At 37.3% G+C, this 25,000-nt stretch overlaps 3 protein-coding genes across 4 annotated transcripts; 1 reads left to right on the forward strand and 2 right to left on the reverse strand.

The window, feature by feature from the left end:
* The first annotated feature begins 1,000 nt into the window (after positions 1 to 1,000).
* LOC113827874 (RNA-binding protein 28) lies at positions 1,001 to 4,018 on the forward strand. The gene is made up of 5 exons (XM_070130292.1): positions 1,001 to 1,673; positions 2,340 to 2,482; positions 2,936 to 3,066; positions 3,419 to 3,556; positions 3,789 to 4,018. Exons 1-5 carry the CDS (start codon positions 1,641 to 1,643, stop codon positions 3,911 to 3,913), a joined length of 570 nt encoding a protein of 189 aa, XP_069986393.1. The 5' UTR covers positions 1,001 to 1,640; the 3' UTR covers positions 3,914 to 4,018.
* A 1,656-nt stretch (positions 4,019 to 5,674) lies between these two features.
* Positions 5,675 to 10,277, reverse strand: Rpi (Ribose-5-phosphate isomerase). Its single transcript, XM_070130291.1, has 7 exons — positions 10,089 to 10,277; positions 8,412 to 8,472; positions 7,943 to 8,058; positions 7,517 to 7,650; positions 7,138 to 7,279; positions 6,599 to 6,698; positions 5,675 to 6,420 (listed from the first exon to the last, which is right to left on the reverse strand). Exons 1-7 carry the CDS (start codon positions 10,251 to 10,253, stop codon positions 6,332 to 6,334), a joined length of 807 nt encoding a protein of 268 aa, XP_069986392.1. The 5' UTR covers positions 10,254 to 10,277; the 3' UTR covers positions 5,675 to 6,331.
* A 1,126-nt stretch (positions 10,278 to 11,403) lies between these two features.
* Positions 11,404 to 24,959, reverse strand: LOC113827798 (inner centromere protein A). 2 transcript variants are annotated; one of them, XM_027380708.2, is made up of 17 exons: positions 24,836 to 24,959; positions 22,515 to 22,595; positions 21,949 to 22,081; positions 21,473 to 21,585; positions 21,130 to 21,269; positions 19,130 to 20,665; positions 18,918 to 18,999; positions 18,738 to 18,788; positions 18,128 to 18,232; positions 17,361 to 17,429; positions 16,671 to 16,805; positions 16,081 to 16,328; positions 15,500 to 15,701; positions 14,968 to 15,113; positions 14,688 to 14,799; positions 14,205 to 14,469; positions 11,404 to 12,604 (listed from the first exon to the last, which is right to left on the reverse strand). In XM_027380708.2, the coding sequence occupies exons 2-17, from the start codon at positions 22,590 to 22,592 to the stop codon at positions 12,411 to 12,413; spliced, it is 3,609 nt and encodes a 1,202-aa protein (XP_027236509.1). In that variant the 5' UTR covers positions 22,593 to 22,595; positions 24,836 to 24,959; the 3' UTR covers positions 11,404 to 12,410. The 2 variants fall into 2 exon arrangements, with proteins under 2 accessions (XP_027236509.1, XP_027236516.1); XM_027380715.2 differs by lacking the exon at positions 18,128 to 18,232.
* Between the last annotated feature and the right edge of the window lie 41 nt (positions 24,960 to 25,000).

Below are 25,000 nucleotides of genomic sequence, written 5' to 3' on the forward strand. Positions count from 1 at the left end.
CAGAGTAATAATAACAATATCCTCCCTCGAAGGAGAGAGAGAGAGAGAAGGGGGAAGAAGGGAGAAGAGAATGGAGTTTGGGAAGGAGAGAGTGAGGTAAGGAGGAAGAGAGGGGAGAGGGTGATGCAGAGAGTGGGAAATGAGAAGGGAAGAAGGAGAGGGGAGAGGCAGTAAGGGCAAAAGGGGAGAAAGAGAATGCAAAAAAAATGAAATCCACAATCTTACTATCATATTATCACGTCTCGCCACAACCCCTCAATTTATAAAGAGCTAATGTAGAAAGTTATGCATGAAAATGAATATTAATACAAGAAATTAATTTGACCGGTTTCTGACGAAGATATATTCGAAACCGGCCAAGTACATCTCTTGTTTTGTGAAGATATTCGTTCTCATTCATACCTTTTCTACTTTTCTCAACATGATTGCGTGATATGTGGACCAGATCTCGATACAATTTCAAGAAGGGGTATGTGGAGGAAGGAAGGGAGGAAAAAAAAGAGATAGGGAGGGATGGAGGAAAAAAGAGAAAGATAGGGAGGGAGGAAAAAGTAAGATGTGAAGGGAGGGAGGAAAAAAGAGGGAGATAAGGAGGGAGGGAGGAAAAACGAGGGAGATAGGGAGGGAGGAAGGCATAAAAAGGAGATAGGGAGGAAGGAAAATAGAGGGAGAAAAAACGAGGAAGGGATAAAAGGGAGATAGGGAGGGAGGGAGGAATATAGAGGGAAATAGGGAGGAAGGGATAAAAGGGAGATAGGGAGGGAGGGAGGAAAAAAAAAGGAAATAGGGGAGATAGTGAGGGAAGGAGGAAAAAAAGGAGGGAGGAAAAAGATGGAAATATGGAGGGAGGAAGAAAGAGGGAGATAGGGAGTTGGGAACGATGAGAAGGGAGAGGGAGAGAAGAAGAGATCTGCTAGGATAGAGAGGGAGGGAGGGAGAATGAGGAACTGATAACCAGAATCTTATCACCTTATCATATCCCAGACCCAAACCCTCCACCTTCAGTTCAGGGTGAGTCGAGTGTGAAGACTGTAGTCTGAAAAGCGTAACGGAACCGCCAGTGTGATATAAGCCAAGGCATCGTAACTATAAACCCCCCAAAATCAAAATATTCCAAAGCCGAAAAAAACTACACAGCTAAAGCCACATAAAAGATACCAAAGTATTGAAAAATATATATAATCTAAGGTATGGTATAAAGCCTACAGCCAAATTTTCCCAAAGGATCATAAATATAAATCAGCTTACTATATAAAGCAGATTAAAGTCCACTGGATAAATTGAGAAAATTAATCAAAGCTGAAGCTTGGTGAAATATATCTTTGTGTCAGGGTGTTGATGAAGAGAGAAAAGAAAATATATTTTAGGTAGAGAATCGTGTGTTTGTTTGGATCAGAAATGTGAAAAAAGTGAAAAGAAGGAAATACATTATTGATAGGCGATCGGGCTCTGAAATACTGAGTCAGAGAAACGGAGATAGAAAGGTAGACCAAGAAAAAGAGAGAAAGAAACTAATTAGAAAGACACAAACAAAACAGAAAGAACACACAAAAAAAAAAACAATCAAATCCAGCCGCAGACAAAATAAAATATTTTTAAAAAACGAGAGAAGACGGAAGATATCAAGAACGAAAGAGCAAATGGCAGGAACAGCAAAACGTTTCTCAGTGAGAGTAAGTTAGCGTCTGTTATCATTCCCTGTTCTTACTTTTACGTGAATTTTAACGGGGAAGGCTAGATCAGCAGCAACTCGAGGAGGTGTCTTGGTGTCTGTTATGACGATTGTTCAAGGAAAATATAACCACTAAAAACATTATTTTCCATCTTTTATGAAAAATTTAAGAGACCAAAAGGAACGACCAAATTCACAAAGCATCCGTAACTTTTGTGACGTCATCAAAATAAACCCCACGTGTTTTTTTGTTGTTGTTTTTTTTCCAAAGAATAGAATCAGGCGTCATGACACCTCGAGTTGCTACTGATCTAGCCTTCTCCGTGCAAATTAACACGCATGTATAGAAAAAAATCATTAGTTTGTCATGTCTGCTTCCTTTACACATTCATCCTGATTTGATAAAGAAAATAGGCTAAAATGAAGAGAAAGGTAATCGTCATAAATCTTTTATTGAAAATTCTATTTACCAAAAAGACATCGTTGACTTTATATACATTATTAGAATAAAACGAATTGACTTCTATTCTTCATCGTCTTCAGACAGCCCCAGACACCATTTTGTTGAATATCTAAATACAAAAAAACACACCATGGACTTTATATAAGTTTTTAGATACCCGTGACGTCATAAGAATTTATCAATATCATCCCTCATCAACGGAAGCCCCAAACCGTGACTGTGGTCGTCCGAAACCTCCCTCCGGCCACGACCTCGGACCAACTGCGTTCGATCTGCAACGACTTCGGCGAGGTCGTGGAGGTCGAGATCCCGCAAAAAGCCGGGAATTTTCTGCATTTCATTTATGGGTGAGGTTGTGAGTTCTCTCTCCCGTCCCTGGTTGTGTTTATATTTCTTGGCTTTTGCATGGCCATCTGTCTCTAAGGGTATTTATGTATATATCTATTTGTCCGTTTGTTTATATCTATCGGTCGATCTTTGTGTGTGTGTGTCTGCATGTGTGTCTGTTTGTGTTTGTGTGTGTGCTATTTATGTATGTTTCGGCGAGGAAAAGACATACAGAGCGACAGAGAGAGTGTATGTAACAAAGAAAGAAAGAGAGAGAAAATAAAAACGAAATATGTCTGTCTGTGTTTGTGTGTGTGTGCTATGCATTTATGTATGTTTGTGTGAGGAACATGCAGTGCGACAGGGAGAGAGAGAATAAAACAGATAAAGAAAGAGAGAGCGAGAAATAAACAGACATCTCAACCAATCTTTAACCACATCCAATACCTTTTTCCCCCTCATGAATCTCGTAGGTTTGTTCGGTACAGCAGCCTAGAAGTGGCCCTGAACGCCGTGCTGAAACTGAACACACTAGTGGTTCAAGGGAGACAGCTGAATGCAGAGGTGGCGAGAAAGCACTGGCGCAACACCAATGATAAAACAGGTGGGTTTGTTGATATGAGAGAGATGGTGATATACAGTATGTATATATAGGTGTATATGTATGTATGTGTGTGTGTGTGCGTGTGTGTGTGTGTGTGTGTGTGTGAGAGAGAGAGAGAGAGAGAGAGAGAGAGAGAGAGAGAGAGAGAGAGAGAGAGAGAGAGAGAGAGAGAGAGAGAGAGAGAGAGAGAGAGAGAGAGAGAGAGAGAGAGAAAGGAAGGGAGAGAGAGAGAGAGGAAGAGAATGAGTGAGTGCGTAAAGGTGTATACCCAGTTAGAAAAGTAGGAATTATCAACCAGTGAAATGTTACCGATCACCGAAATACACTTCACTCACAAAATGTCCCTCTACAGTGCTTTACGACGCGCCCCACGAGGCCAAGGAGGACGAGAGAGACGAGGATGATCTGGAAGAAGAGGAATTGAACACAAGGATCCTGCAGCTGTGTCACCAGCAGTGGCAGCAACATTGCAGGAGTAACAGGGAGAGAAGTTAGTTGCAATCAGCTGTAGCCATTCAGTAAAGATCTGTTGTTGTTACTGCTTTTTGTGTCTATATATATATATATATATATATATATATATATATATATATATATATATATATATATATATATATATACATATACATACACACACATATATACATACACATACACATAAATTGTATATAGACTGAAACAGGCGTAAATAGTAATATCAATGGCACTTATCCTTTCCTCAGGTCTCCCAAGTTTCCACAAGATCATGGACATGCTGACCGAGACTTTCAACCGCGAGGACGAAGACAAGGACACCGAAATGGATTCTGATAAACAAAATGCTGACGAGGAGAGTCTGGTGTGCTGACGTAGCGATCTCTGTTTGCGGTTTTGTATGTTGGAGTTCTGTCACGTGAAATGTTGGATTGAATTATGGATAATATTGAATCGCCGAATAAAGATGAGCATGCTATGTTATGAGTTTTATACCAAATAAGAATTTTGAAGTGTGATCTAAGCTTCTCCTCAATGTATAACCTTCTGGAATACGAAGTGATGAAAGTAATGTTTTGAATAAGCAAATTATGACTTACAAAGTAGGAGCACACAGAGCAATAAGAAACGTGAAGGCAACTGCAAATTTTAATCACAATACCATTATACGCTCATCAACCGGAGTAACCTCTCCTACCGAGGGCTGAAGTCTGCTGGAGATGGCTATGGCTGCTCCCTGAAGACGGTGACCATCACTGCGGCCCGACCAGTATTAGGTGAATCCACCCACACTGATCGCGCCGCTGCCAGGTCTTCTCACCTCCGAGACAGCAGCCACCTCCACTTTCAGCAGTTCCCTCGACAGTAGTGGCAACCGATCGTCCCGTCGCAAAGAGCAGACGTTCGAACTCCTCACCCAGATGAGCCCGCCTGATGCCAAGCCTCGGGCAGTCGCTCCGGGTGGACGCCACCTCTGCCACCCCGCCGACGTTGCCCCATATAGTGAGGGAATGCGGACAGGAGGTCCCATAATCACCTGTGAGGGTCCTGTGAGATATACACCACAAACCTCAGGCCAGGTTGACGGACGGGAAGGGTAACCGCGGCCAAGGTCTATATAAGTACTTATATAGACCTTGACCGCGGCTCCCATTCTAAGTCCCAGCGGTCGTCAACGTCGGCAACCCGGAGGGACCCGCAGCCTGCCGTACTTGCTGGGTGGAAGAGACAATTGCCCTCCTCCCAGAACTAACAACTGTATAACTCGCTGCAAGTACGGATCTCTTAGGGGGGCTAGCAAGGCCTGCATAAACATACATACATCCACACACACATACACATACACACACACGTGTATACTTATATATAGGTAGGTTGATAGATGTATAGTCATACATATATAGATAGATAGATAGATAGAGAGAGAGCGAGAGCGCGTCGTAATTAGAACGCTGAGTGCGGGCGGTTTCAAAACAAAGATTACATGTCTATCCGCCAATGAATCCTCAGGTTTTCCCGGGCACTCAGAGTGGTGCCATTCTCGACTGTCTTAACGTATTGTGATGGTTCATAATAATAAGAGTCAGGGCTTTCTTATAAATATTCAAAATCAATGAACAAGATCATCGAATTTGATGTCCGTTGAATATCACATTATATCAATAAAATCAAAGTAACGTGACAGTAAACTCAGCAGTAAAGATGAGGCTAGCTGCAGTTTAGTACAGTAAAACCAAAACGGAGCTGTAGTTCAATTTATGTAAAATTTCTAGTGCAATAGTTCAGCCATTGTAGTTTGTCAGATGCATCAGAGTGGGAATTAATCTATCCTCATTTTTCAATGTACTAAATCATTATATATTAGAAAACTGAGAAATTTCTACTTTCATCATACTTAAATAAGAAGATCTCACACAAAGTTTGTGGAAGGTAACACTTGCAGGTAAGCTCAGTACTTATTTGGTTTCACTGACTATATGGTAACTTCTCCCCAATATGCTCTATTCTTAATAAATATAATTTCTTATTCATATTTGCTTTTCCATGTATATAGCATTAGTCATTAGAAACACTTCCACAGGATCTTTCCAGTAATAACCAAATTTTAGTCAAAAGGTCCATCAAAAATTAAATATCAACAAATTTTATATTTATTTTGTGGTACAAAAACATAAACGTTGAATATATCGTTTCATATTCAAAATAACATTTATTGGAGTAACTGAAGTTAAATAGTATATACCCATTGTCTCTCTCTCTATATATATATCTTTTACAAAGATTTATGACATATTACAAAGATTTATGACATAAAACATTTTCATCTGTTATGAATGAACTAAAAGGGTGTTCAGATTCAAAGCAATCATGACAAATATATACCAGCTTTATATTTGTGTGGACACAGCTATGACAACAAACATTTACCACAGTACAAATATATACATATCATATACCTGTCTTTTCACTTTCGAAACTCTGAACACAAAACAATATGATTTCCATACTCTTTTCCATATTCAGGATTAAAATTGTGTACAATAGCATGAAAAAATCAAGCTTGAAAAATTCTTATACTGTCATGGACTCCCTTTATTTCCATGCATATATATATATAAACACAAACACAAGGACATATTGTAGTTTTTTCTGCATTTAAGAAATGGGAAGAAAAAAAGCTCAGTTTGATCCAGCACGTGTCCACTAATCCCCAACATTATAAATAAAGTTAAATGGAATGTTTGCGACTTCAATATCAGCATCTAACAGGTTTACCAACATCTTGATTCTTCTAAACAGCACGCTCCTTAACAGAACCATCTTGCATTCCAAAATATGCAATTTTGGCCATGTTCACAAATAGGCCAGTTTCTACAACACCTATAAAGGGGAAAAATAATTTCTTTAGGTATATATAATATTGCAATCAATATGATTCACATATAATACTTAAAACAAGAAGTATAAATGCCTAATGGATGTCTGCATTTTACATGAAAATCACAAGATATAAATAAGTAAATCATAACTATCACTTATATTCCAACTGACAACTCACCAGGTATCATCATGATCTGTTGATTAACTTCACTCCAGTTGTGTTTCCCATCAAATACCCAATCCAAAATGAAGTTACCGTTATCTGTCACCACTGGACCCTGAAGATTAGAAGTGAGAAAACACAAGACTTAAAACAAGCTTAGTTATAACAATATAATAGCAGCTATTCAACTTTTCCATGCTATTCATATAATACAATCAATTTCTCTTTCACATCACTGAATTTAAACCAACAAAACTGAATGTTTATTTTTTCAAACCACCAGTAACTAAATAAGAATTCTAAAGTATGATCTAATCTTCTTCTCAAAGTATAACCTCCTGGAATCCCAAGATGATGAATATATTTTGAATATGCAAAATATGACTTACAAAGGCTTTCAATCAGAAAAAGACATCAGACATTGGACTATGAACAAAAGATTAGCATGATAAAGTACATTAACACAAAACAAGAAACTATCTCAAAGGTTTCCTTGCCCATGGAAATTCTCATGAGTAACAAGGAAAACTTTTTGCCAAAGTTTCCCTACTTACAGCTTTGGACTTTGCCTGCCGAAGGAGAGCCTTTCCCCCCAATGTCGACTCAATCTTCAACTGAACAGGTCGGTATGCCATGGGGACTACTTCAATGGGGACCCCTTTGCTCCACTGCTCTCCTAGTAATGAGGAATCTTTCCTGTAAACAGAGCCATAGGAATGTAAAGGTGTTTTTTATATATGCAATTTTATTTTCAAGGTATATTTTATGCATGAGAACATTTTTAAACATAAAAATGATGGATATAATCTATAAAAAAAACAAGTACAAATAACATAAATTGAAGTAGAATTCAGTATGGCATACACAAGAAAAAATTACAAATTCTCCATTATCCCTTTACAAATACCATTACACCTTATAACACAACCTTACCTGTAGTCTGCAATCACAACAAAGAGTTTTGCCGCAGCTGCCACAATCTTCTCCTGCAGCTGGCATCCTCCACCCCCTTTGATCAGTGTCAAGTCAGCGTCGGCTTCATCAGCACCATCAATCGCGACATCCAACTAGACACGGAGAGTGATGCTTAGGCCACAGTTTTGAGAGGAAGAGGCAGCATACTTAAAATGACTATCATGTTACAATTTTTGGTTTCACTTTACATATTAAGCAATATAAAATATCTGAAATTAATATTTCAAAATGAAAGATCAATATATTATTTTAAAAAAGAAGGAGAGGGAGAGAGAGAGAGAGAAAAAGGCTGACAAAAATTCAATAAGACAAAGCTATCCCTTTCCAATCTCACATCTGTCAATATCACATGTCAACAAAACAACAGCTGTGCAGCAAGCTTACCTCTGGAGTTATCTCGAGATCAGAGAGAGTCAGATTATTGTTTACAATGAGCTGACGAGCTTGAAAAGAGGTGGGGACGCAAACAACCTTCAAGCCATCTTTGTGGACTCGTTCAGCTGTGTGGAGAATGATGTAAATAACCCAAAAATCACTTCAATAATGTACTGACATCTTTTTTCAGCCTCCATTTAGACTATAACTAAGCTATTAACCCTTTCACAAGTACATTATGGCATTTTGCTGAAATCTTTAATTAGTCCATGAGAGTAAACAAATTTGTAACAAATATTACTTTTTCTTTACAGAGCACTTAGAAATGTTGCCATTATAATCAGATGTAATACACAGAAAGAAAAACAAAATATAATCAATCTTATGGGCATGGTTCTCAAATTTTAAGTTTATCAAGTTTCAAGCTTAAAAATATCATTTACTGTCCTTACTAAATGCCAATGAAATTAAAACTTACCTAATCTCTCCACTGCATAAACTACAGTTGATCCACTCCCTATGCCTACTCTGTTGTCATTCTGGGAGAAAAAACAGGGTTTTGTGATACACGAGTATAAAAATATTTTTACACAATAAATCATCACCATCATCATAACAATAACAATGAGAATATCATCAAAAATAATAATAACAATAATAACAATAACAGCAAATCAAATCCGTCTCGATACAGCAGTTTCAGATTGCAGACACAAACTTTTGCAATAACTCAGTCTATGAGCCATGGCATGACGTAATCACTCTGGCTGCCACACCCATCAGTGCTCTGACAAAGGTCATAAGCTTCACCATGCCCTGTGTAATCTACAAAGTAAAGCTTGCAGGCCTCCATGCAATCCATCTCTAAACAAGGGACCAGTTCAAGCTCAGTTCAAACTCTTATTTCCCCAGAATACATATGAAAGTAGTTTGTTTGCTTTGGCATGAGCACAGCAGGGATGATCAAAGTGACTGCTGTAAGACATACCAATCATGTGGCTATCACCCCCCCCCCCCCCCCCCGGACCTCAGTCTCAATGCATTCCTCTTTGAATCATAGAAAAGATAACTTAATATCTGCATGATGTAAGTAATAATTCAACTGATTTCAAGGTTTATTGGATTCCCAGCATTCAAACTCAGGTCTGACATGGAACAAGAAACACGAAGCCTACAACAGAATCTATAGAAATTCCTGATATACTGAAATAATAATGTTTTTCAAGGTGGAGCTGGAATGACGTGGTCGAATGATCTAGGAATGATTTTTATAGGTTAGGTAAGTTTCCAGATTACAGCGACCAAAACCCTTATTTACTAGTAATATGCACTTAATTCATCAGGAACTCTAATTGCTAGGGTCTCAAGCCATGGCTCCCTCGTTGCGACTAAGGCAAAAATAGATCCAGTTCCATTCTTCCCTCAGTACGAAAAATACTGCCTCGGCTCGCCTGAGGCCTACTCGCCCGGTGTAAACGCTCATTTCAGAGTTCCATTAGATATCAACGCTAAATTAAAGTAGCAAATCGTAAGTCATAATGATATCCTTTGACTTGTCTCGCTATGACTCAAGTGGTGTAACCGCGCCCTAAAACTACAATTAGTATTTATTTATTGCAACTTTATGACAATTTTATTTATTTATCTTATGATAATTTTATTTATTTATTTTATGACAATTTTATTTATTTATTTTATGACAATTTTATTTATTTATTTTATGACAATTTTATTTATTTATTTTATGACAATTTTATTTATTTATTTTATGACAATTTTATTTAAGACAATTTTATTTATTTATGACATTTACTTATTTATTATGACAATTTTATCTATTCATGACAATTCTATTTATTTATTCATTCTAACTTTAATCATTTCGTTTTAACTTTATTTATTTATTTTATGACAAAACTTTTATTTATTTTATTGCAATTATACAACAAAACTCAAAACGCAATCCAGGCAAATAGATAAATCCAGATGGTATTTACCGTAATATCTCTTTAACATCCTTTAAACATCCTAACATACATCTCCTTAAATAATTTCTTAAATAATTTGCTGATTTGACATTAATTAGGAATCGCTTCTCGGCTTCTCTTTCTTTTCGACGTCAGGAAAGATCTCATAAAACCTCCATTTTCCCCACCTTTACGTGCGTGTCAACGGCCTTAAATGCGGCGGCTTTCTTGGCACTCTCGACGGGATCCATGGCTACGTGACTGCTCGCTCTCTGGGCTTTTAACTCGCGGAAAATAGAGAAAGTTTGAGAAATTTTCCTTCGTAGACCGCAAGGTTGCCGGAGCAGAACCATGGTAGTGCACCTTTCGAAAGATTGTTCTTGTATTATTTGGTTTATTTTCTTACCTTGTGTGTTTTTTTTTTTTGTACTAAGAAGTTTCAGTGAGATTATTTCATGTACTGGGATATTTTTTCTAGTTTGTTTCTAAATATGGATGTGTCGAAGAAAGTGTGATATTCATTTTAAAGATTTTTGAAAACTGAAATACCGGATTTTGTTGATTATGATAATCTTTTTTTTTTATTATAAAGAGCAGATTTATCAACTTGTCGTTCGCCATGCCTTAGCTATGACACAAAGACCAAGAGAGGACCTAGGAGTGATGATTATTTATCTTATCTTATCTATGGAAAGCGAACTTACGAATAGGCCTCAAATGGCGCCAAATTCAAACATAGGGGTCGGCGATGTAAATGTTTTTCGTCAATTATACAGTTGAAAAATACGTATAATCCCTCACACACTCACTCACTTCATCCCTCACACATTCACTCAGTCACTCACTCATTTAGTCTCTCACTCAGCCAGTCTGTTACTCACCCACTCAGTCTCATTCACTTTTAGTCTCTCACTCACTCACACACATTCTCTCTCACTCACTCAACCTTTCACTATTCTCCCTTACAATAACACATACTTGCATCATTCATATCCACAGAGATCACAATACATGCATACACACACGTGCACATCTGAGCTCTGTAGGTTCTCTTTTTACTGCTAGTCTCAGTAGACAACTATTTCTCATACTTTATTATACTCAAGCTAATCCTTCAATCGTTCTTTTTTTCTGGATTTAGACAAAACAAAATACTTTATATAAAAGCAGAATTTCAACTAATATACATACATATATATATACATATACATATATACATATATACATATATAATATATATATATATATATATATATATATATATATATATATATATATATATATATATATATATATATATATATATATATATATATATATATATATATATATATTTTTTTTTTTTTTTTTTTTTTTTTTTTTTTTTTTTTAAGTGTTTTTTCTATTTAAAAAAATCCAGATTTCTTACACTCAATCCAATCTTTATTTCAAGTAATATGAAAAATTACTTTGAAGACCTTGATTTTTTTTTCCATTAAATTTTTGGGATAAAAAAACATGTTGACACCTATTATTCTTTATTTACACAGGCAACTACACACTTTAGTGTGAAGGTGATGCTATTTATTAGATTACAAAAATCCTTTTGCTGAGACTGGATAACTTCAAAATTCACTTTAATAAATCAAAGTAAAAATAATAATAATGGTAAAGCTCTAAATAGAACACCTATTTCTTGTAAAACTACCCATTAAGTGAAAAAAACAGACACATAATGGTCATGTCTCTAAATGATGAAAAGGTGATGATGATTCTTGCCATGATAAATACCAAGAGGAAGATGATGAAAAGGGAGAGGGAGAGGGAGACGGAAAGGGAAAAGGAGAGGGAAAGAAAGAGGAAAAAGGAAAGGGAAAAGGAGAGGGAAAAAAAGGGACAGGAAGAACAAGCAGAAAGATATGGAGTATGCAACTTATTCCAATACAGCGCAGAGAAGATTAACAATATTCTTTCATTGATCCCTCCCTTTTTAAAGTCTCTTATTCTCATTCAGATCATGGTCAGAGCAAAAAATAAAGATGACAATCTAACTGTGATTAAGGCCCTATAAGAAATACATATTTACAGGTAATGACAGGTCTTGAAGTGATATTTTCTTGCCCTCTTCTCTTCCTTACATAACACAACAATGGGCAAACATTTCCCTTTGCTTAAATGTGCGAAACATGTGAGAGGTTGGGAGGAAAGAGGACACAGAAGTATTTGGAAAGAAAATGTTTAATATGAGTGAAAATTACCGATTGCCAATTGGTAATATTAATTTCGAATGTCCCAAAATGAGTAAAAAAGAAAGTCTCTAATAATTTTCTTTAAAGAAAATACATACAAAGACGACTTGTCAAGAATAATATTCATACATACTATACACCATTTAATCAGATGTAAATAAAAATAAAATCAGGATATCTACGCCTTCATTCGCACTCACATCAAGCATTCACAGAGAAAAACAAAAAGTAGACACTAAGATGAAAACCCTACATCTAATCAATAAAAATATTCTTATTAAATCAATATGATTCAAACAGCTTTGAAGGTGGGGTATTCCAAATGGCTGAGGACGTGCGCTTGAAGAATCTCCTGCGCTGGATGGAGAAGATTTGGCTGAGATCAGGCATGGTGAGAAGCTCCTCTGGGGGGAATATGCCGTCCATGGCCGGTGGGTTGTACTCCTGGTTGATGAGAGACAGCTTCAGCTGAGACCCTGGAAGGAGAGATGACAAAGTTGATTTTCAGGTGCTACTCATACCCTGATTATGACATTTATTAGGAAGTGTGGAAGGAGATATGGGATGATGGATGATAGAATCTACGAGTGTGAGCATGTTTGTGTATTTAGAGGCAAGTTAACCTGTGAGCTGAACAATGAAGAAATCTGGATTTCTAATATCCAATTATGAACTATCTACAGTTGAAACTATGTGTAGCTATTGTCCAAGAAATGATGGAGGCCACAGTTACTGGGCTAAAGGGTCATATGTACTCTTAACCCATTGCCTTCAAGGATGATATCCATGGTCACACCATTATTTTATCAATATCAAAAGCATTTGGGAAAAAATATCCAAAAAAACTCAAGGAAATGGGAAATCTGGCGAGGTCACACAGATATGCTAATTGACTTCTTGACAAATGAGCAAATATACAGGATATTACACATTCCCAGTGGCAATGGATGAAGTTGGATAATTACTTGAACCTTACACCTTTACTGTGAATTACCAGCATTTAATAGAAAAACAGTATGGACAACAACAAAAAAATCAATATACTCCAAATCTCAGTTTCTTCTATTAATGGAATATTTCTGGGCCAACTTAAATGTATGAGTAACCAGCATGTATTTATTCATGCCATAAATGTACCAATAAAGATCTGGTTTGTTATTTTTGTACCAGCATGTATGAGAAAATGAGAACTTCAAAATATTTTTTTGTCTAAATTGTCATAAAAGTATCCAGCCACCATGGTGCAGTCAACATGATAGAAAGGCTATAAACTGAGAAAACACATCCCTAATCTTGGTATAGCGCAATATACATGCCATCCAAAGGGCATAGGAATGTAAATATATCTTTTTAGTTTGAGACAATGCGATACTTATATTTCAAAAACTATCTTTATACAGATTCTGATTTAACCCTTGTTCAGATTCAAAATCTAGTTATTATCAACCACTGTGATCCAGGTGATGTGACCAACACCTTGTGAAAAAAATTGGCTTGAGAGCCAATTTAATATGCTGTCATGTAAAAATATGGGCAGGAGCCAGGGTGAAAGGAACATGTAATCATGAGAATTTTGGCTGAAGGCCAGGGTGATAGGAATGACTCATCATGACTGGCACCAGCACAGTGTATTATTAAAAGTTGAATATTACATAAATATAAAAAAAATTAACAAATAACAAAATGTTAATTATTCTTATTGGTACTGCACAGTTATGGACTATATAGAGAGAGGATATCAGTGAGTGCAAGGAAAATAGCCTATTACTGTCTTGTTACTGCATATCAAATGACAAATAGACACTGGAAAAAGGCAAAACTGCAAAACTGCTAATGAAGATGATAATATTGCAGTCTTGACACCATACACAAGTGTTTGTGTGGGCTGAGAGCAGAAGTCACATATCTGAGTCACCACCACTCAAGTAGGCCTAATACTAGTTGATTTCATTAAATACTTTGATGACATTACCATTTCCTTCAAAAGTTGGATTGGAACTTCAAATTTACATATCATAACTATTCCTCTATAGCCCATGTAATTTTCTCCATGCAAATTGTCAACTGAGAACTTACCTAGAGCCCAATGTGGAATGCTCTTCTTAGGGGCCGACTCATCATCTGTCGAGTCATCACTCTTAATGTCACCAATGTCGTAGTTGTTGGCATTAACAAGCTTCTTTGGTTTCTTGATCTCAGGAGTCATTTCATAGCTATTTGAACGCCCAGAGTTCCCTTGACTGCTTGCCTTGGTTTGGCCACTAGACTTCGTGAAAGTGCCGTTGAGGTTGCTGCTGTTTTCTTTGTTGTCGTTGGCGTTGTATGTGTCATTCAGTCCAGCCTAAAAGGGGATTTAATACATTAATGTGATATAATGAAAGCTGCAAAAGGATCTTCCTCTTCTTGGCATTTTGTTTCATTCCAATCATTTATTCTGTCATCCTCCATCCTTCCCATCCCTTTCACACAGAATGATAATGGTTAATGGTTTAAATAAATAAATGTGCTAGCCATTAAGTCATATAGCACTCACAAAAGGACAATAAAATTTTCAAATACCTTCTTAACATTAGCAGCCATTTTCATTTGAGCAATTCTCTCTGCTTCACGTAACCTCAGATTCTCCATCTCCTTGCGTTCCCTAAGAATACGTTCTGCTTCTGCAATTCGTCTAAGGAAACACAACAATTGGTTAGTTCCTCTACATTGTAATAATACAGATGCTGGAAATTTCAGGACAAAATTCAACTGGATTTAACTAGCAATCAGTATCAGAATCTTAAACAATTCTGCTTACAAAGCAGAAAAGTTTAAGTTTAACACAGATATCTGAACTAACCTCCTCTTCTCTTCTTCTTGCAAACGTTTTTGCTCAGCAAGTTGAGCACGTCTTTCTTCTTCAGCTTTCCTTGCCTCCTCCATTTTCCTTTCTTCTTCTATTCTCCTTTCCTCCTCTTGCTGTCTCCTCCTCTCTTCCTCCTCCATCTAAAATTTAAAATTACAAACCTGTTAGCTCATTTCTGGCACCCCTCAATCTGGTTTGACGAGAGCATTACAGAAGTACAATCGAAAACACACAGTCTATGTCTGAGTGCACAATGAGAGTACTAGTATCCCTTTGTATGGCTGTTCATCTCAGGTCCATCAGGCCAATATGCTTACACAATTTTGGTGTACTGTCATCCTGCTGCATCCAGAGATATTAGCTGCCAGACATCACGCAACACCCATATCAAAGTCAGACCTCAATTCTAAGTCTCTTACCAAAATCCTGAGTATAGGACCTAATGAACCCTCTTGCCAAGCCTGAAAGGATTAAGGCATGAAAAGTCTTGAAATAAAAGACCTGCAGAAACACATTTCATGCCTACCTGTTCTCTTATCTTGCGGTTCCTGGCCTCCTCTTCAGCGCGTTTCTTGGCCAGGAGCTGCTGCTTCTTGCGCTGCTGCTCCTCTTTCAACCTCTCTTCTCGCAGCTTCCTTTCGCGTTCCTGCTGCTCCTTGGCTTCAACAGCCTTTCTCTCCTTTTCCTCTCTAGCTTCCTGTACACGACGCATTCTCTCTTCGTTGCGCCTGTTGAAAAGGTAAGAACCACCAATAAATACTTTGCCACCATCACAGGTGCTTGAACATGTCTTTATGTGATTATCATTCTTGGTGATTGATGAGACTGTAGAAAATGTATGAATGACAAGGAAGATCTTCATAACACAAGAGATGTATCCAGTTGGCTTCGAATACATGTATTTCTGATGAAGATATATTCGAACCCAGTTTAACATATCTCGTTACAATGGATAAGTTGATCGTGATGATGAATAATGGTGAGGAGGATGAACAATGGTAGTGATGATGATGATGAATAATGGTCATAAAGAAGATGAAGAAGACAACAATGATGGTGATAATGATGAAAATAATAACGATGAATAACGATGGCACCACGACATACCTCTTCTGGTCCTCGGCCTTAGATTTCAGGAGCTCTTCCTTCTTCCTCCTGGACTCCTCCTCCCTCTCCCTCTTCCTTAAGAGTTCCATATGCTTCTTCTCTTCCATCTCCTCACGTGACGGCTTGGAGGGCGCCACCTTGATGAAGGTTGACACGCTGGCGATGTTCTTGATACGTTTGGCCTCGTTTGGCGTGCCTGAGGTCATGATGGCCCTTGTACGGTTGCCCTCGGTCGGGGTCCAGACCTTCTGCAATGGGAAGTAGGAAGTCAGAAATGGTGCCATGCGGTGGAAATGATGGAGTGTGACCTTGATAATAGTGTGGTGGATTGGTCACAGTGTTTGTGATGGCAAGCGGGAAAACAGTAGATCAAGCGTAAAAGTTATCTTGCATAAATTGAAAGGGACAAGTCAAAAAAGAAAAAAGAAAAGAAAAGAAACCATTTCTAACATCAGAAATAATACAAAAAAAAAGGAACTTTTCACAAATACTTAAACCACAAATGAGTCACAAAAATATTAATCAAAATATCCAAATAACTCAGACAAATTACTAAAAAGGACTAATCAATAAATCAAATCTAACCTTACCTTCTGAACCTTTGCATATTCATTTGAAGAGGCTAGCATAGGCCTAATTCTAGAGAATGTTTTGGGGGTTACTCTGCCCGAGCTTCCATAATTCGAGCTGCCACTATGTATACTTCCGGTTTTGGGTCGGATAACCTGCCAATGGTAGGAAACATATTCATGAATGAAAACTGGAGCAAATAAGACACTGATATAAGTAATTTTATTAATCATAGAAACATGGAAAGAAATGACAGTAGCAAAAATAATATAGAAATAATTCACAAACAAGAAATAAGCAATGGGTTTTCCAAACGTCACACTTGAAGTTCATTGCTCCTCATACACACACACATACAAAAAAAACACCTTCCACATATTCAGTTATTTTTCTTTCTTTCTTTTTTTTTTTTTATCTTATAGCAACACAAGGAAGATTAAGAGCTCAGTCAAAGACATTATATCACTTATATTAATTTTAACTCAAGTGATAATTGGCTTTCTGAAATACATTATCAATCCAGGTCCTCTTTCTATCCTTCTTTTCTTTAATGCTTTTATTTATTTTTTTTAAAAGAAAATAAATTCACATTTGCATCTGCAACATACAGAAAGACAGGAAGAAAAATTAAGAAAAGAAAAAGAAGGAAAAAAGATTTTTAAAAGTAAATAAACTGAGGCACAAATTTCAAAAGAACAATCCCAACTCACCTTTTCAGGAGGACAGTGTGGTGATGGTGTCCGGGCGGGGTTTATTCTTGGGCCTCTGGAATCTGGCGTCTGGGGGTAGAGGATAATTTTCTTAGAGATTTTTATCCTTGAAACAAATATAAAAGGGACTATGTGAAGAATCTAGAATGAATCTAAAAATGGAAATGTGCTGATGATAAAACTATGTGCAGATCAAGTAACAATAATAAATACATTATGAAAAAAAATACAGGGTATATCATTGCACATATCTATCAAAATAAATATATCATCTGTTCAGTGGTGTTATCTAACAATATATCAGCTCATGTTAGTTTTGATAATTTTATTATACATTGCTAAACACCCTGGTTTTACACCTGCAATACCGAAAGACTGCTGTTAGAAAAATAAAGTTTGTGATAGATGAATTCTTCAGATGAAAGATTCTTGTGAATTATTCTCTTTTTACACTAATCTACATTCAGTAACAAGATACTCATGTGACACTATTTTAGGCATTAAATACCTGTGTTACAGGTTTTAGACTCTTATCTACTATTCTAAACAACTTGACATGTAGTACATAGTGTATAATAGCACAAAGAACATTAAGTACCACTTAAAAAAAAATCTAAACCTCTAGGACATAACTACATAACAGACCTCTACCTGATTCAAGTTTTTATCCCTCAAAATAAGTTTTGCTCTATCTCTTTCCATCTATGCACCACAACCTACTACAACCCCTCTCAGTCTGGACTCCATATCCTTTAGCAAAGTCACACCTCATCATCCTCCTGGATTTCTTTCTTTCTGAGTTCAGCCGCCCTTGCTACTTCTAAGGCACGCTTGAGGCTCTTACGAGCAGCCTTTGCAGTAGAACTCTCTCGCTGTTGACATAATATGTTCAGGGATGAGAACCGCCAATGTGACTCTCCCCTATATACCCTAACTTTTTGGTACGTCTTTTAAGAATGACTTGAACTGAGCAGTATCACAAACAATAGCCAAGAGCCAGTATCATACAAGTGTAATTAAAGAGAGGAGAGGTGAGACAATCTATACAAAATTATCTCCCATTTTCACTTTATATATAATATACTCTCCAACAGTTAACAGTTAACAGGCAATGGCACACAACAGACGAGTTTTCACTGCTTCTTACTTCTGTCTAACTATCTTCACAATGAAGCATCAAGAGTTATTTCAAGGCCCAAAATTCCTCATCTTAGAAATAAATAGCTTATGCACTGCCTACCAATTAACAAATACTTTTTGTCTCAAAAAAAAAAAAAAATAATAAAAAAAATAAATAAATAAATAAAAATAAATAAATAAATATATATATATATAAATATATATATATATATTTATTGTGGGAAGAAAAAAACTTACCCTGCCATTTCCATTAGAGTGACGAGTAACTCGCACTGGTGTGGCCACAATCTGAAAAAAAAAAGGCACATATTAGATTGCATCTCATATTTGATACATGTAGGTTATTAGATATTCACATTACATTTTTCACTTCTGAAATGAACAATGAGAGCACAACAAAGATCAATGCAAACATACCTCCTCTGTTTCATTAAGTGTTTCCCCAACATAATTCTGATAAGCAGTTGCCATGTCTCGCACAGAAGCTGCTGTTTTTTTGCTGCAAAAATGTTATAAAATCAGGCAAGAAGAAAAGGAGTGAGGAATGAGAGGGAGATTAAAAAAAAAGGATTGTCAAATTTCTTCATATCTGAATGTACTGAGGAAAATATCCAGAAAGCCTACTGTACCTGGCAAAAGGTCGAGGGGAGTATTTCACAGGACTTCTGGCATGAGGTTCAACCTGATGCAGTCGCATACCCTTTGGTGTTCCACTTTCAGACTTTGGAGTGCAGCATCCTCTGGTGAAGTTCGTCTTCCCTGGAGTTCCAGCTGGATTGCTCTTGGCAGGAGACATTCCTTTCTTGACAGTGGTATTTTTGGGGCTCCCACACAAGTTGGGCAGCTGCCTCACCTTGGAGCGAGTTACCCTCTGGCCTTGCCCTCCATGAGCACGAGCACTTGGCTTCTCATTTACAACAGAGTTAGTTGATTGTGCTGAAGCAAAGGAAGCAGTGGAGGCAGAAGATTTCACTGATGCCTCTGAAGAAATGGACTCCACAGAGTGGTCGCGTTTCGAGGTCTTTGGAGCCTGGTCTTCCTTAATATATGTAGCATTCTGAACCTCCTCCTCTTCAGAGTCTGACAGTGTGAGGACCAGGCTTTTATTCTCAGGTGCTGGGACTTCATTCTCACTCTCCTCAAACTTCCTGCGCTTTGTCCTTGTAGTTCTGCTCGGCTGCTTGGCTGGGGACTCATTCACCTGGCGCTTCTTTGTCCTGGTAGACCTCGGCTTTGGAGAGTCTGCTAATTCTCTCTCCTCTTTCATAATTTCGGTCTGTTTTGGCTTTGTCTGTGAGATGTGCTTGGAAAAATCTTCCTTTTTCTTGCTGTCTGGACTCGGGACAGGCACCTCTTCCTCAGTGGATAAATGGATTTCTAAAGTTTCCTTATCACTCTCTGATGTCATGGCTTCTCTAGCTCTAGTTTTGGTGCGTGTTGTTCTCTGTTTAGGCATCTCCTTTGGTGGCTGCATTTGGACATTGGTTTCATCTGAACTGCTACCTAGCTGGACTTCTTTCTTCTGCTTGGTTCGGGTGGAACGCGGTTTTGGTACAGGATATTGAGAAACATTTGAACTGGATGTTGTTTGGCTTCCTTCGCTTTCTTCAGATGTTGATGGCAATGCCTTCTGCTTTGTGCGAGTTGAACGAGCCTTGGGAGCAGGAGCTGCCTCTACAGGAGACTTGGACGTGGTAGTTGAATTTTCTTCAGCTGTGTTTTTGCTTTTTGTGGTTATAACACTGGATACCATACAATCAGCAACATCCTGAACAGATGGTTTATCATCTCTAATGTCAGTTTCCATGCTCTCAAACACATCCTCTTCGCTCTTGTTTTCTTCACTGTCCTCAAGCCTGAGGTCATACTGTGTACACTCTGGCACATTCACATCCTGCTCCACTTCATTTTCATCTTCATTTTCAGACAGATTCAGCTGTAAGTTCATATCAGCCTTCTCTTCCTCTTCCTCTTTTAATCTGACATCAGAACTACTTCTCCTGTTACCCTCATGAGTCTCTTTCAGGCTATCACGTAGTGGTGTCTCAGGTTTGGTTATATTTGTTTTGGATTCAGTATCAGGTGTAACTTCCACCTTGGCCTGGCTCTTTTGTTCAGCTCTGACTGGGGTAGATGGGCCCTCTGGTGTTTCTTGTATGCGAGACCTGTACAAAAATAATGTATGTATATATATTTTTAAAATCCTTTTCATTTCCGTCTCCAATAAACAAGTATTCTATATTCTAACATTTTAGAAGCCAAAACCCTCATAACAGGAAACCACAAGTGAACGCTGATACCTAATTAAATGGATAATCCGGTTCATTAACATAAATTCACATAAAATAAGATGAAATTAGCTGAATAAACCATTCTGTCACAAATAGTGCTCAAATCACTGATAAGAGAAAGGCAATAAAAAAGGTTTTATTGAAACAATCCAGCTCTGTGAAGATTACAAAGAAAAGGCATGTTGTCAGCAGAAACAGAAACTGTAAACAAACCATTTTCATAATAAATCTTTCTAAATGCACAAACTAAACTGCATTTATGAAAAATTACAACAGGAACCATTAAGTCTGTTAGCCTTCGCAACAGCTGTGACCCTCCTGAAAGGTATCTGACATACCTGATCTTTCTGGCTGAATTTGCACAATCACTTGAAGAGGGTGTGGTCTTATTCCTTCTGGGGTCCTCTGGTGTTGAAGGACGCCTTAGTTTGAACTTGATAGACTGCTGTACATATTGCCTGGTCTTTGACTGCGCCACCTACACGGGATAAATTACATTTCAAGAATTTTAAAATAAACCTGACAAGAGACCATGAATTCGTGATATATAGCCACAGTAATTTTCAACTCGTTCATGATCTACCACAGCCAATTAAAATATGATTGTCTTTTTCATGTGTACAAGAGTAGACTAAGTGTGAAAATTCCATGTAACAAAAAATGCTTTGAATTTCAACATACCCTTGCAGCTGCCCTTCCCTTTCTGGCAGGCGCTTCTGTTGGAGTTGTGGCATTATCCTTATTATTGGCATCTTCAGTGGATACCCTTTTTGATGGAGGAGATTCTGAAATATCTTTTCAGAGAGAAAGAGAGAGAAGGAGAGTTAATGTGCTGATGGAAGCAATATAACCACTTTTCAAGATATACTAGTAGTTTATACTGGCACAAAACACAATAGGATCCCCCCCCTTTAGGAAGCATATATTGGTTCGTTTCATTAGCACCTACACACATCTGTTAACCAGGAGAGAGAGCATGTTTGAAAATACTGATCACAAAACATAAAATAAAACAACAATAATAATAAATTATGATAGTGATAACACCAGCAGCAGCAGTAGAAGAGCAATGCAAACAAACCCATTCCAGTATAACAAAATCAACAACAAAGTGTCTATCCCTGCAAGGAAAAAAGCACATAAAGAACAGACTTTACCTGTTAATGCTGGCTGAAGTGCCCTTTTCTTTGTCCTTCTTACCCCCGGTGTCTTTGGCAAGAGAGAGGGATCGGTTGTGGCAAACGTATCGCAAGCTGCTGACACAACCTCCTCGAGCCACGTAAAGTGCTCCTGGAACATGAATGGGATGTAAGGCATAGACAGGCATTTAAACATTAATTCACATCAGTTATAAATTACAAGAACTAAATTCTATATAAGCTCTAATACAGCCCTATCAGTATCACATAAATTCAAGATTAAAAAGTAATGATCATTATATGAGGTGACACATATGTCACTAACAAGCTCTCCATGACCCACTGTTTTCTGGTTCCACTGTCGTACTGCCTCAGTCTTTCAGAAATGGATGACTCATTTATGTTGCTCTGGATACTCATGACTTTCAAAGCTGGCAAACTGGATCCCTGTATCTTACTTCTCGCTTTCTCTATGTTATATAATGGAGAGCTACTCCGTGACGTTCATAACACCTCAACAGAGAGGGAAAAAAGAGAGAGAAAAAGCAGAGTATCATAAAAACAAAACCAGCAGAACCACTTACCTCAAAATCGTTACAGCCTTCATTGTACTTCTCCTGGGCACGGAGGTAGAGACTGTATAATGAATCTGTGACCACCATCTCCTATGGGGGGGTGAAGAAAAGAAAAATGAGTAAGTCACTCAGACCATCTTTAAATTACCTCCACAACATAAACAATATCATTGTGATCCACAGTAACAACAGTGGTCTACAATTTGCTTTACTGCTGGAATGTAGGTACATTGTAACGGATAGATGACAAAAGAAATAGGTGGTGTATACATAGATAGATAGATAGATATAGACTGATATAGACAGACAGATATATAGACAGACCAACACAGATATAGAGGATATATACATAAATAGATGGATAGATAGATAGATAGATAGATATAGACAGACAGACAGATTGATAGATATAAGTAGATGGACAGATAGATATAGATCGATGGACAGATAGATACAGACACAGACAGACAGATATAGATAGACAGACAAAGAGATAAAGATAGACCAACACAGATATATATAGACAGACAGACAGATAAAAATAGACAAGACACAGATATAGACAAACAGACAAATATTTAGAGTGAGCAAGACAGATGGATAGACACAGACAGATACATTACATTAGCAACCTAGTTTCTGAATCACAATAGTCAACTGAGAAAAAATAACGGATTTGGTGGCCCTATTCCCTTAAATTCACCTTACTGAACTATGATAAAAGTCATTCTTTACAGATAGAGAAAAGAAAAAAAGAAAGGGGAAATAAGCAATACTGATAATTAAAGGCAAGGTAATTCTCTCTCCTAACACATATAATTTTTCATCATCTGCAATATTCTTCTGATATACTAAGGTTTAAGACACTTAGATACAATACAGGGTAAACAGCATATGGAATCAACAGAGCAAAGAATCCTCTATCATTGTTATATAATTGTCTCAAATTTGAAATGTTTAAAAAAATAATAATAATAATAATAATACAAATAAAAAAAAAACGGACCTTCTCTTTCTTCTAACACCATGACTATGACCATCACACCTATAGTTCACAGACCTCCCAAACTTTTTTCATCAAATAGGAAGCTATATCCTGCTAGAATGTACAGATTGGAAGTCCACTGGCCTTTGCCAGAATGGTGGCAGCAAGCAGGCTATGATAACTACTTCAGTGGATCCATTACTAATTTACCTTTTCGATAAAACTGTATTTTCAATCTGTGAGATGTACAGCATAGAACAAAAATGGGTGAAAATGTACAAAGGACCTGCAGTGACTTCTAAAAAATGACAGTTCTATCCAAATCCACTTATAACTTACTGCAAACTACAATGCTAGTCCTGCAGTCTTCACTTCATACAAGTGACATGGAGTCAAGCAGTCAACAAAACCGCCATGTTATACACCTCTAGTAAAGGCCAATAAACCACAATAAATATTTTTTGTTCTTTGATAAGAAGTTCCAAGGAAGGATTCAAGGTCAAAATTACAAGACTATACAAAGTAAAGTTTACAGTGAACGTGCAGATGTCTTGTATAAATTTACTGATGTATTTTCGAATTCATCGCACTAACAATTCCATGTACTGTTTACCTTGTAGCAAAAGTACAACCCACTTGAAACTTTCCCTTAAAACTATAATGGCACCAATACTTAAAAGTAACCAAACTGCTGCCAACTCAAATCTATAACCCTTTCAGTTTTAAAGTATACCTCCTTCCAATGAATTATCAACCGCAATATTCCCTGGAACGCCAATTTATTTTTAAATAAAGGAAACCGCTTTAGGCGTAGCAACCAGAACCGTTTCATTAGCCCTAAGGTACCGAAACCCATTTAAATTTTACTGTTACATTAGCCTTCACATCAAAAAATTCCGGAACGAGGAGTATACCTCATAAACCTGAGTCAATATCGTATTAAATATTAACCTAAAACACTCGCAAAGGTAAAAAGATAATGGAATTCATCATTATTTACATTCAAAAGGCGCTCTGATCTAGAAACCACCATGTTTTCCTTTCTCGTTTTCACTCAAATTCAAATAACTCTTTCAAAATCACATAGTGTATGGTAGTAATTCCCACCAAAACATTACAAAATAACTAAAGCACTAGAGTAAACGAATTTCAGAAAGAAAACAAGGGAAAATAACAGAAAATACAAAACATAACAGACACACGCATCACTCTGACGGGACTTTTAACTTCGCTCAAAACAAAGTTCCTCAGACTACACTTTTAACCACAATTTCCACTCAAACGGCTCTTCATCTCGACACTCCCTTATCTTTAAGGGATACACCGACACTTCATGCATACTTACCCTAGTTTTTCGACCTATCTGACGTTAAAATGAATCCATATGTGGAAAAATAAGACGAGACACGACCACCCCTTTCCCTTTAACACGTCCGCGGAACTCTTTTGAATCGACCAATCACAGGACGGGAATCGGGAGGGGGTAACGAGCGTCTATATTTTCCAGGTG

The sequence above is a fragment of the Penaeus vannamei genome, chromosome 15 (genome assembly GCF_042767895.1).
Source record: "Penaeus vannamei isolate JL-2024 chromosome 15, ASM4276789v1, whole genome shotgun sequence".
Classification (NCBI taxonomy): domain Eukaryota; kingdom Metazoa; phylum Arthropoda; class Malacostraca; order Decapoda; family Penaeidae; genus Penaeus; species Penaeus vannamei.

Coding starts and splice junctions, on each gene's coding strand:
- Rpi (XM_070130291.1), bottom strand. CDS start 10,253: ATGGTTCTGCTCCGGCAACCTTGCGGTCTACGAAGGAAAATTTCTCAA. Junction 8,059..8,411: donor TTATGCAGTGGAGAGATTAG/GTAAGTTTTAAT, acceptor TTCTCCACACAG/CTGAACGAGTCCACAAAGAT. Junction 6,699..7,137: donor GGCAGGCAAAGTCCAAAGCT/GTAAGTAGGGAA, acceptor TCTAATCTTCAG/GGTCCAGTGGTGACAGATAA.
- LOC113827874 (XM_070130292.1), top strand. CDS start 1,641: ATGGCAGGAACAGCAAAACGTTTCTCAGTGAGA. Junction 1,674..2,339: donor CAAAACGTTTCTCAGTGAGA/GTAAGTTAGCGT, acceptor CATCAACGGAAG/CCCCAAACCGTGACTGTGGT. Junction 3,557..3,788: donor CAGGAGTAACAGGGAGAGAA/GTTAGTTGCAAT, acceptor TCCTTTCCTCAG/GTCTCCCAAGTTTCCACAAG.
- LOC113827798 (XM_027380708.2), bottom strand. CDS start 22,592: ATGGTGGTCACAGATTCATTATACAGTCTCTACCTCCGTGCCCAGGAG. Junction 20,666..21,129: donor AATTCAGCCAGAAAGATCAG/GTATGTCAGATA, acceptor ATTTTTGTACAG/GTCTCGCATACAAGAAACAC. Junction 15,114..15,499: donor ACCGCAAGATAAGAGAACAG/GTAGGCATGAAA, acceptor TTTAAATTTTAG/ATGGAGGAGGAAGAGAGGAG.